The 11751-nt window shown below is 38.9% G+C and overlaps 1 protein-coding gene across 2 annotated transcripts; it reads left to right on the forward strand.

Moving 5' to 3' along the window:
- The first annotated feature begins 589 nt into the window (after positions 1 to 589).
- g3bp1 (GTPase activating protein (SH3 domain) binding protein 1) lies at positions 590 to 7732 on the forward strand. Of its 2 annotated transcripts, none has more exons than XM_073820302.1 (12): positions 590 to 720; positions 1837 to 1953; positions 2439 to 2520; positions 2610 to 2783; positions 3907 to 3997; positions 4104 to 4194; positions 4392 to 4602; positions 4738 to 4839; positions 6200 to 6317; positions 6603 to 6731; positions 6826 to 6935; positions 7022 to 7732. In XM_073820302.1, exons 2-12 carry the CDS (start codon positions 1859 to 1861, stop codon positions 7250 to 7252), a joined length of 1434 nt encoding a protein of 477 aa, XP_073676403.1. In that variant the 5' UTR covers positions 590 to 720; positions 1837 to 1858; the 3' UTR covers positions 7253 to 7732. The 2 variants fall into 2 exon arrangements, with proteins under 2 accessions (XP_073676403.1, XP_073676404.1); XM_073820303.1 differs by having other exon boundaries at positions 6606 to 6731.
- The last annotated feature ends 4019 nt before the right edge of the window (positions 7733 to 11751 follow it).

Raw genomic sequence — 11751 nt, forward strand, 5'->3', positions numbered from 1 at the left:
CCTTTATTTTTAATTAGCTAAACGAATATATCATAGCATTTGTTAATCAGCATAAATTCAAGTTTGCAAAGAATATATTACCAGTACTATTTAGCATTTTAACAAAAATGAGGTAAATGTGTTCAGCTGTAATGAAAATAATTAAAAAATGCCTTGCTTTCTGAGGTGAAATAAGACATGCATTGTAGTTTGTCTTCTAAGAATCACCCAAATACTTTCTTCGTAGTTTTCTCACATGTCTTAGAAGGGTATCTGAATATACTGTACAGTTTCTAATCTGCCAAGGCATCACCTGGCAACTCATTAGTTTCGCAAACAAAAATGCGCAAAGCAACAACACGAGCAGCTGCTGCGTAACGTTATTCTCCACATTGTTCACGTCCGTGCGGGCCTAACAACCTTGGTCTGTTCCTTCCTTTCACTCTCGTTTTCAATAGGTTGCGAACAGTCCGTATAGCCGACGTTAATTGGTTCATCTGGTGGGCTTTGCGAGAGAACGACTTCTGAATGGATGCGCGAATCCACTCTGTCGATTTGATTGGCTGCTGGCTCTGCGATCAGGCGGACCGCTGATTTAGTAAGAGCTAATGTGAAACCGGCAATTCGCCACACACGCTGCTGCTAGTGTCTGAGCTAAAGCCTCACAGCTACCGGCGCAGGAGGTGCTTCACTCAAATCACTTCAAACTCAACCACAACACACATTACTGATTCCCTCTTGGTAAGTTAATTTTTTGTTTTAATATATAGTGTTTATTTTTTTTTTGCAATCGTCTTAGCGCACGTATTATCTGTTAGCTTGTGCGCAGCTAATAGCCATGTGCTTTATGTGACGGCTTTGTTTTATACAAGTGTGCGATTTCGCCGGTTTTCATCATAAAAACACTCGGATTATAAATAAAACGCTTTAATCGACGTCTGAAACGGTAAAACTTACGTTAGGCCGCTGGGTGGGCTTTTGTTGGTCGACGCTCTTGAGGATTAGCTTTAGCAGCATTTCTCTCACCACCAACCGACATTTCCGTCAAAGAGAGATCCCGCGTTTGACCAGCCATCAAAGTACAATGTCCGTCTTTTACGTTGTATTTCCATTCAAAACCACTTACACTTATTTTTTGTGTATAATCTGGTCATTTTCTATCGATAAGGAACATCTCGTCCAAGATTATGCGACAAAAGTGCTGGGCACGTGTCTGATTTGTCAATGACGATTTCAGAAAATCACGTTTTGGCTTAAATTGTCAATTAATTTTAATACGTTTGCTTTTAAGATCATCATATATCTCAGTGTGGTCACAAAGCAGTCGGTCTTAAGATAGTAACGCGGCGTGTGGTGTTCGGGCCTAACGTTACTTAAGTCCATTTCACAATGGATCCTTCTGATCAAGACTCAGTTTTCCATTGGCAATAATGTCCCACCCTACACGACACGATGAGCAGCTAAACCAGCCGATCTGCGAGGAATTTAAATGCTGTTCTTATAGGGTGTGACTATTTCTTATGTTTAGAAACCATTATCAGCCTCGTTGCATCTAGATCTTGATGAGCTTAACAAAGGGATTTGTTTCGGTTTCACTTAAACGGTATGTTCTGGGTTTTCCTCAGCATATCTAGTTTACCTCTATAAATAAAATAGCTCAGACAGGAATGTGAATTGTCATGAACATTATGTTCAGATCCATATGACTCTTTCTTGAGGAACACAAAAGGAAAGGATCCTGACAGGTCCTTTTGTCCTCAGGAGAAAAATCATATGGATTTGGAAAAACATGAGTGGTTAAAAAGTTGACTTTCTTTCTTGGAGGTGTTTTTTTTTTAATGAGTCATTTTGTTTTAGCTGAAACCAGTTGACCAAAGAAATGGTGATGGAGAAGCCAAGTGCCCAGCTTGTCGGGCGAGAGTTTGTCCGACAGTACTACACCCTGCTGAACCAGGCTCCTGACTACCTGCACAGGTAAGAATTTGCCACCTATATATTTAAATTTCAGAAATCCCTTACTTGAAGGATTAGTTCACTTCCAGAAAAAAATAACAAAACCGATAATTTACTCACCCCCTTGTCTTCCAAGATGTTCATGTTTTTCTTCAGTCCTAAAGAAATTGTTTTTTGAGGAAAAAATTTCAGGGATTTTCACCATAAAGTTGACTTCAATGGTGCCTGTGAGTTTGAACGTCCAAAATGCTGTTTCAGTGCAGCTTCAAATGGCTCCAAACAATCTCAGTCAAGGAATAAGGGTCTTATCTAGTGAAAATGAACAATTTAACAATTAAAAAAAAAAACAATTTATTTACAACTAAACAAAGAAAGAAGTGAACATCTTGTATGACAAGGGGGTCAATATATTATATATATATTTTTTTTTATTCTGGATATGAAGTAATTCTTTATAATGTAGCAGGAAATATTGCAATACATTTAAACATTTCTTTGTCTTTCAGGTTTTACGGCAAGAACTCGTCTTACGTACACGGTGGTCTGGACAACAATGGCAAACCAGTTGAAGCAGTCTATGGGCAGTCTGTGAGTTTTAATACAAGTGTTGTGAATGTTAAATGCCGTTTATGATTTGGTGCAATAGCTCAATGTAGGTTTTTTTTCTTTCTGAACAGGAAATCCACAAGAAGGTGATGGCTTTGAGCTTCCGTGATTGTCACACTAAGATCAGGCACGTCGATGCTCATGCCACCCTGAACGAGGGAGTGGTGGTGCAAGTGTTGGGGGAGCTGTCCAATAACATGCAGCCCATGAGGAAGTTCATGCAGACGTTTGTTCTGGCTCCTGAGGTATGAATGTTTCTTCATAAATGTGTTATCAGATTGAATTGTTAGCATGGCCTCGGGCGAATTAAACTGTTGTCTTTGAACATATGCCAGTGCGGGCATAAATCATTTAAAATGTGAGGTTGCATAGAGCGAAGCATGAATTACTAGAACCCAAAAAGTGAATATGTGAGTTGACAGGCGTCATGGTAGGTTTTAATAAAAACAGTGCTTGCAGAAACAGACAAATCAGATTTGAGTCTTCCAGTCTGCATGAACTGGAAATTCAGAGAGAAACTAAATGGGGAATGAGGAAAAGCTGTTCTGCCCAAGCCAAAAAATTGCCATCAGTCGATAGGATAGGACAACATTTGAAATCTTGAATTGGAGGGTGCAAAAAAAATCAAAATACTGAGAAAATTGCCTTTAAAGTTTTCCAAATGAAGCTTTTAGCAAAGCATATTACTAATTAAAAATTAAGATTTGATATCTATGGTAGGAAATGTACGAAAAATATCTACATGGAACATTTTATAATTTTGACCCATACAATGTATTTTTGGCTATTGCTACAAATATACCCATGCTACTTAAGACTGGTTTTGTGGTCCAGGGTCACAAGTTTTACAAAAACAAATGTTTTCTTTGGTTAACATAGATGAATTGCTCTCCACAAGACTAGTAATGTGCTCTAACAAAGTATATGGGATCAATTGTGATTTTGTGTGGACTTAAAAAAATTGTCTAGATATTGATCCTGTGTGGACTAGAGTAAAAGCTTTCTTGCTAGCTGTAGTGTCCAATTCTTACACTCCCCATTTGCAGTCTTTTCCATTTATTGACTTAACTGAACTTGTTCACCATTGATATGGGAGATTTATTATCATCTGTTAACACAATTAAAAGTCCCTGTACAGTATTCTCACACAACTAAAAAGGTCATAGACATTCTGTGGCGGAAAAGTGTGGTAACATTGGAATTAAAACTCTTAAATCAGTTTTTGTGTAACATCAGCTTGTTCTGATCTTCAGTGTTTGATTAGTGCAAGTGTTGGCTCATAAAATACTGTGATTTTTGGCAAAATAAGGGCCAATTTTTATTCATTGTTTTTTTTTTTATTTTATTTATCTTGCTGTAATCTTTTAGGGAACAGTTGCAAACAAGTTCTACGTACACAATGATATCTTCCGGTACCAGGATGAAGTATTTGGAGACTCCGATTCAGAACCTCCTGAGGGTGAGCAGCTGATATTATTAGTGTGTTTGGGGATCTTCAGAGTAATCGGTCTTGCAGTTGCTCTTGCTGTGAGCAGATGATTTCATTTATCTCCTGTTGTTCACAGAGTCTGAGGAGGATGTGGAGGAGCTGGAGCGGGTGCACTCACCTGAAGTGGTCCAGGAGGAGTCTGCTGGGTACTACGAACAGTCACCTTGGTAACTAGCATTAATTTCTGTGGCTCATTTAATCTAGTTGTTTGGTAGTTAAGCAGGATGCAAGCTATGCAGGTGTGTTGTAGGTCAAAACAAATCACACTTCATTTTTGATCAGTCGCTACATGAGGAACTTTACAGTAACCTCTAGAAATAAGGGTGACCGTATGCAAACGTCATACAAGTTTGTGTGTTTACAGCGTTGAACCTGAGGGCCCGCAAGAAGAGGTGTCCGTAACCCCAGAGCCCCTGCCTGAGCCAGAAGCAGAGGTGGAGCCTGAGCCAGCAGCTGTGGAGCTGAAACCGGAGCCCATCAGCGAGCCAGAGGTTCACATTGAGGAAAAGATTCCGAGATCTCCCCCTTCGCCTACACCTGCTGACACGGCACCCGCCATGCCAGAGGACAACCGGGTAAGACCACCCTCATTCATCACTGTCTTTTGGGTTCCTCTTGTGTCAACAGACCTGTATTTGTGAAGATGTACAGTCATCACAAACCGGATAAGTGAGATCACCTGTGAAGTCAAGCGTTTTCGTTTTTTTTAGCCGTCTTCATGGGCTTCAGTCACTAGCAAGAATCTCCCACCAGGAGGAGTGGTCCCCGCCACAGGAGTCCCTCCACATGTTGTCCGAGTCCCATCTACGCAGGTAGACGTTCACAATCAACTCTGTCACTCTCGAGGAATATTGTTTTAGGGTTAACCTGGCTATTGGTATAGGAAGTTGCTTTTTCATTTGTTGAAGATCCACTGAAGTGCTTTGAAACATGCAGCATTATTTATGGCTTGCTGTAATTTTAACCGGAAAATATGATCCGCTCCGTGCTATCATCTCTAGGGACCGGAGAAGGATGTGTGCACGCTGCGGCGATTTGTGTAACAACACGAAACCAGTCTTCATTCGTCCCAATGGAATGCATATTTACACTGTCTGAATCGTTCCCTATCCTCTATATAGTTCACTACATGCCATTCACCATACAGAAGATACAAATTCTGTGAACAAGTGACCGATTTCAGCTTCAGCGTCTATGTAGTCTGTAGGGGGCGAGGCACGTTGGATTCTAGAGAGCATTTGATTGGACAACGTTTGAGCAGCTGAAGTGCAGGGTGATGTTATCAGAATTGTTGATTTGTATTGGCAGAAGTTAGAGACTACGTTTTGTATGCTTATGTTTTAAATGCATATTTTGTCATTGTTTTGGGGCACACTAGCTTAGAAAGGATTCACTTCCAGAGCACAAATCATCCTTTTCTCATCCAAGATGTTCATGTCTGTCTGTCATAAAATGCAGTTTATATGCAGCTTCAAAGGGTTCTAACAATCCCAGCCGAGGAAGAAGGGTCTTATCTAGCGAAACGATTTTTTTTTTTTTTTTTTAAACTAATCCATTTTGCTAAATAAGACCCTTCTTCCTTGGCTGGGATTGTTTAGAGCCCTCTGACGCTGCATTTAAACTGGATTTTAGAAGTTCAAACTCATGGGCACCACTGAAGTCTACTATATATAAACAATTTCTTTACGACTGAAGAAAGACATTAACATTTTGGATGACAAGAGGCTGAATATCTGTACATTTATGTTCTGGAAGTGAAATTCTGCTTTAAGTGTCTTTATAACTGCTTTGTTTTAATGCAAGTAGATGGCCATTTTAAAATCTCCTAACTTAATTTTATGTAACTTTGTGTAGCTTAATATTGTATGTTTTATATAGTTTTTTTTATTTTTTATTTCACTTATACAACTGTGACCCTCCGGTCTTGAAACTGCAATATATTAAGTCGTCAAATTGCAAAATCAATAGGATCATTGTCTGATCATGCTGTATAAAATGAACTCTACAGTGGGTTTCTTTTTTTTTAATTGATGGGATCAAATTTCTTCTACATTCCTTGAGGCTATTTTGCTTATACTATAATAGGCTGTATTTATTTTTATTTTTTTGTGTGGAACCACTATAAATGGTTTCATTGCACTAAGTGATTAATTGTGTTTTTGTGTTCCTTAGCCGCGTGTCGAGGTAAAAGCAGAAACACAAACCACAGCACAGAGACCCCAGAGAGACCAGAGGCCACGTGACCAAAGACCAGGACCCCCTCCAGCCAACAGACCAGCAAGACCAGGAGGTGTGTTGTGTGTGTTTTTTTTTTTTTTTTTTTTTTTTTTTTTTTTTTTAAAACAAAAGACTTGATTGATAAATTGCAAAATTAGCCAATCTTGTTGGCTCTGGCAAAGCTCCCTAAGGCAGTCTGAGCATTGTAATGAACCTTATTTCTGCATATAAATAGCGTCTCCCACAAAATTGAAAGCTAAATTAAAAGCACATCATGGCTGGTCCTCCAGCAACCTGAAAGGACATGCATCATATGCAGATGGCAGTGCCATTTGTCTAATGTGTAATCTCTGGTTAGCAGTGCGCGAGGGTGAGAGTGGAGAGTCAGAGGTGCGGCGAACGGTCCGGTATCCCGACAGCCACCAACTCTTTGTCGGAAACGTACCTCACGACGTGGATAAGAACGAGCTCAAGGAATTCTTTGAACGTAAGCAATACAAGCATTGTTTTTCAACTCAAAACTGGTTTTAAAATGATAAAATTCTCCTGCATTGACTTGCCTGCTCATTTCTCTTGCACAGAGTACGGCACTGTCCTTGAGCTGAGAATCAACAGTGGTGGTAAGCTGCCTAACTTCGGATTCGTGGTATTTGATGATGCTGAGCCCGTGCAGAAGATCCTCAGCAATCGGGTATGTGTGACTTTCAGATGTTGTGCAGTACAGGATGTTCGGACTAACGCAGGATCATCAGAATGACCTTTTCTTTTATGCTGTAGCCTATTAAACTGCGAGGAGACGTTCGCCTAAACGTAGAGGAAAAGAAGACCCGCTCTGCTCGTGAAGGTGACAGGCGAGACATCCGCCCCAGAGGCCCGGGGGGACCGCGCGACAGGGTCGGCGGGTCAAGGGGACCGCCAACCCGTGGAGGCATGGCTCAGAAACCCAGTTTTGGAGCGGGTCGAGGCACAGGACCCAGCGAAGGCCGTTACGCAGGACCACGTCAGTGAGGCAGCTCCCACGTCATTCACTGCTGATGCAAGTCACCCTGGTTAACACAGATGGCTTCCCTGTTCCCTGTCTCCATCCCTCACTCCAGGACCCAGGAGTGTGATGATTCTTCTTTATCTGGACTCTTCCTTTTATTTCTGAGTTTGAACTTGAATTTGTTGTAGAAAAACAAAACTACTTGAATTGGGGAAAGGAGAAACCTAGCATTTTGGTTTTAGCGTTCTCTCCCTGTTTCTTAAAGGAACGTGTTTTTACTGCTTGGGCAATCCTGTGTATTGCTAGCACCCGCTTTCAGGTCAAGTGCAAGTATGGTTTTATTTGGAATTGTTGCCAAGTCAAATCATGGTTGTGTGTGAGTGACTATCTAGCATGTAAAGAATCCTGTTTGCCTTCTACTGTTGCACTTCATCAAGAATGACAACATATTTTAACAACTCCACTGTTGAGAGAACAAAATAAACTCTATGTACTATTTTGAAGCATGGGTGTGTCTTGTCTGGGGGAAGAAGTACGGACAGGGTTCCTATAGCCATCGGGAAAATGTGGAAATACAAGAATTGGACTTCCAGGCTTGGAACTACAACTTAATTTAGTGTTTTTTGTAACTTATAGACCAGGGTTCCCCAAATCTTACCCTGGAGGTCCAATGCGCTGCAGAGTTTAGCTCCAACCCTGATCACACTCACCTACCTGTTATTCTCTAATGATCCTGAAGACCATGATTAGCATGCTCAGGTGTGTTTGATTAGGGTAAGAGCTAAACTCTGCAGGAAAATGGATCCCGAGGTCCAGATTTGATGATCCCTGTTAAAGACAATGGATTGTATTTTCTGATAATTTTAAGTAAATTACATTTTAAATTAAAACCAGATTAACTATCTAGAACATTGTACACAAAATATGCCAAAATTGAAAGATTTGTTTTAATTTCCACTGTGACAGTGCATAGTCTCTTTCAAATTGAAAAACAAAATACAGTTGGAGATTTGACATTTGAGGCAAGACTGCTAATATTAAAGTTAAAAGGCAAATATGAAATGTAAAATGCAAATAATAGTGACAATTCAAATTAAAATGCAAAGTTTCATTTACGTTTTCAACCTGTATGCAAATGTGTTAATCATGGGGTGGGGCATATTGAGCAAGAGACATAGATTTGACACTAATCAATTTTGGCATATATTTTGTTTTCCATAATGACACTTGATCTGGTTTTCATTTTTTATAATTGAGTTTATTTGAAATTGACAAACCTTCCATAATAGAACATTTTGAACTGCACTAAACAATTTTTAAATGTTGGTTATTTAAACATTTGAAATGGGGAGCAATCCAAAACGGTTTTCAAGTTTTAGTGTTTTTAAGAGTAATTAAAGTTTTGTGCCCCCCCCCCCCCCCTCATATCCAGAATTTTTATTTGGTTTTTTGTAAAGTTGTTTTTAAAATGCTTTTACGTCACTAACGAATGAATGATAAAATCATTTAAATTACAGGTGCTTTCAGTCGTTCACTACTAATTTTAAGTTTTATACATTGAGAAATAAATTGTTTTTGTGAAGAGTCAACTGAATAGTGTCATTGAAATCACGTGACCAACGTTGTTTCATTGAACATAAGAGAATCCTTGCACTCATTGGCTTGTGCTTCTGAAGACATGCTAGTAACGTTTGGTTGTTTGGTAAAGAAAAAAAACGTGCTTTTATTAGCAGAAACAATGTGAGAATCAATACCTGTACAGTTAAAGAAGCAGACAGGAAGACAAAAACATTCACAAAAGATAATTTGATGATTAAAAAAATGAGATGTGATGGCTAGGTTGCTTTTTTTGTTGAACAGGTAAGGGAATTAACTGTTGTGTAAACCACTCTCCAAAACTAGTTTTAAGTCTGTTATTGATTACAGATTACATGATGAAATTGAAAACTGGGTAGTACCATAATTGAGGTAATTTTTTAGATTACTTTTAGATTACACTTTATCTAACTTGTTTTAAACAACTATATATATATATATATATATATATATGTGTGTGTGTGAGAATATATGCAAATCTAATTTCTAAAGGCTCCAGCACCTGAAGATCCTCATAGCATTGGCTCAATCTTTTTTCCATTACTGCTGGGTAGTGCTGGTCATAACAGAAAAGTCAATTTTGCACCTATAGACATCCATCACCCAGCCACCAAAATGATGAAATTTTGCAATATTGTGCTGCCACTCTCAACAAATATCAATGTTATATTGCCCCAGCAGTGTTCTTTACAGATACCTTATCCTGAGGCACACGCTGGCCAATCATATTCCTATTTTCTCAGTGTGATTGCATTACAGAGATTACTGAGCCTAATTATGAATTCATGTGCTTGCATCAGACTAAAACTAACAACTGTAGCACCTTATAAACTACATTAACAGTGAATATGATAGCTGTTGCCCTGATGTAGGAGTGTGTTGACCAGCAGGTGGCCCAGCATTAGTATTCATGAGAGAGAAAGTGCAGCCACTTTATTTTGAAGCCCCACTACCCCCCATGACCCACATGGGCTCAATATGTCCTCACACAGCTGGTCTAAACCCACCAAACATACGGCCCCCCAGCTGGACCCTCACAAAGCCTTGGGCTCCGCAGCACAACACAACACACTGGCTCAGCTATTTTTGGATTAGTTCACCCAAAATACTCATGCTATTTACTCACCTTCGCGTTGTTCCAAATTGCATTAAAGGGACATTTTGAAGAATTATATTGGTTGCTTTTGTCCTTGCAGTTAGTCTTGATGGATGCTGACGCTTACATGCCTTAAACCCAAAAGAGTAATGGCCAGAATGACTTATAATATATTATACAAGTTTTCTGAAGCGTTTGTGTGAGGAACAGACAGAAATTTTTAATTTTAAAAGCTCTAAACACTTTTCTGACTGATGTTTTAGTGCATGCACGTCCTGCAAATTTGAAAAAAAAAAAAAAAGGGTCTCAACTAAATGTGTTCAAATTTACATTGTTAGTGCAAATTGTCACATGACCAGAGCAGTTAATTTCCTGTTTGCACTTTGCACCATGAGACGATGAAGGTTGCTTCAAAGCTCCAAAACATAAGGCTAACATAAAGTTAACAAAGATATGACAAAGATTTTTGGTACACATTATCTCTAAGGTGTCTAGTATTAATATATAAATTCACATATATTCAGTTTTGTTGAGTGTTGTCATAGAATGAGTAAACATGTTCACGGTCACAATTGTGACCAGTGGGAGAACAGTGAACTTAGGTTTACAATGTAAATCACAATATAAATTTAATTGTTAGTAAATGTTGCAATGACAAAATATTGCACTAAATCAAAAGTTCAAATGTTACAAATCAGTTACAATATTGATGTTGCAATACTGGTAGCACTAATATAACAATATAATGATATATGTTACAATAAACAGTGGTGGAGGTAACGAATTACAACTACTCACGTTACTGTAATTAAGGAGGTACATTTTTGGGCTATTTGTACTTTCATATAATTTTAAGTCTGTAATTTTACTTGTACTTGAGTACAAATTAACCTTAGTAATTTACTTAATTACTTTTAAAATCACAATTCGTTACAGAGTACTGTCATTTGAATTAATATTTCAACCACTGACCGGCATTTCGGTAGCCAATAAAAATATCTCTTCTTAACGGACCAATGAAAAGCCTAGTATAGTATTTGAACCAAAAAACAAGTTCCGTTATTTTTATTTATTTTTTCCGGCACACTATTGATAAGATAATCATTACTAGAACTAGGGCTGGGCGATATATCGATTTTATCGATTAACTCGAATGTGTAGTTTACATCGATTTGTTTGAATGAAATTCTGTTTTCTCTTTAATATCCGCTGACGCTCCTCTCTGGGCTCTAGCAGTTCCGCCCTCCCCCGCGCATTTACCATATTAGAAACACACTAGTGTCGCGTAGCCAGACCTTCAGACTGACGGCTGAAGGTCTGGAATTTATGGCAGCTTTCATTGGCCAAGGCCCGCCCATAAGACTGTTTGATCGACATGTCAAACAGCCAATCACCGTTCGTTTCGTTCAGCGTCACGTTTGTGTGCGTGGAAATGCCCCACAACAACAGACTGGCGTGCAACAAGTCAGTCATTGAAATAACCAGCATTGAAAGATAACGAAGAAGAGGGAGAACAAGCAGTAAGTCAGTAATTTGTTCACGAACGTCGCAAATGTGTATAACAACAATGGCATCTGCATAAGCACCTTTTAGCAAAACGCGAGTAAATCAGTCTGCGCTTTGTTTCCCGGCGGACCGAAAATAAACGCGACACTCGCGTCTAATTCAACTAATCAGATGACAACTTCGACATTCCTGAAGTGTTTCCAGTTAAGTGTACCATAGAAACACACTAATATATATATATATATATATATATATATATATATATATTTTTTTTTTTTTTTTGTTTTGTTTTCAGAAAGGCACAGAAAACAAATAATGGGAGCC

This window comes from Garra rufa, chromosome 16 (genome assembly GCF_049309525.1).
Source record: "Garra rufa chromosome 16, GarRuf1.0, whole genome shotgun sequence".
Taxonomy (NCBI): Eukaryota; Metazoa; Chordata; class Actinopteri; order Cypriniformes; family Cyprinidae; genus Garra; species Garra rufa.

Bases quoted from the DNA above. Each gene is read 5' to 3' on its own strand.
- g3bp1 (XM_073820302.1), top strand. From the start codon at position 1,859: ATGGTGATGGAGAAGCCAAGTGCCCAGCTTGTCGGGCGAGAGTTTGTC. The intron at 1,954-2,438 runs GTAAGAATTTGC...TTTGTCTTTCAG, and splicing joins GCTCCTGACTACCTGCACAG to GTTTTACGGCAAGAACTCGT. The intron at 4,195-4,391 runs GTAACTAGCATT...GTGTGTTTACAG, and splicing joins TACTACGAACAGTCACCTTG to CGTTGAACCTGAGGGCCCGC.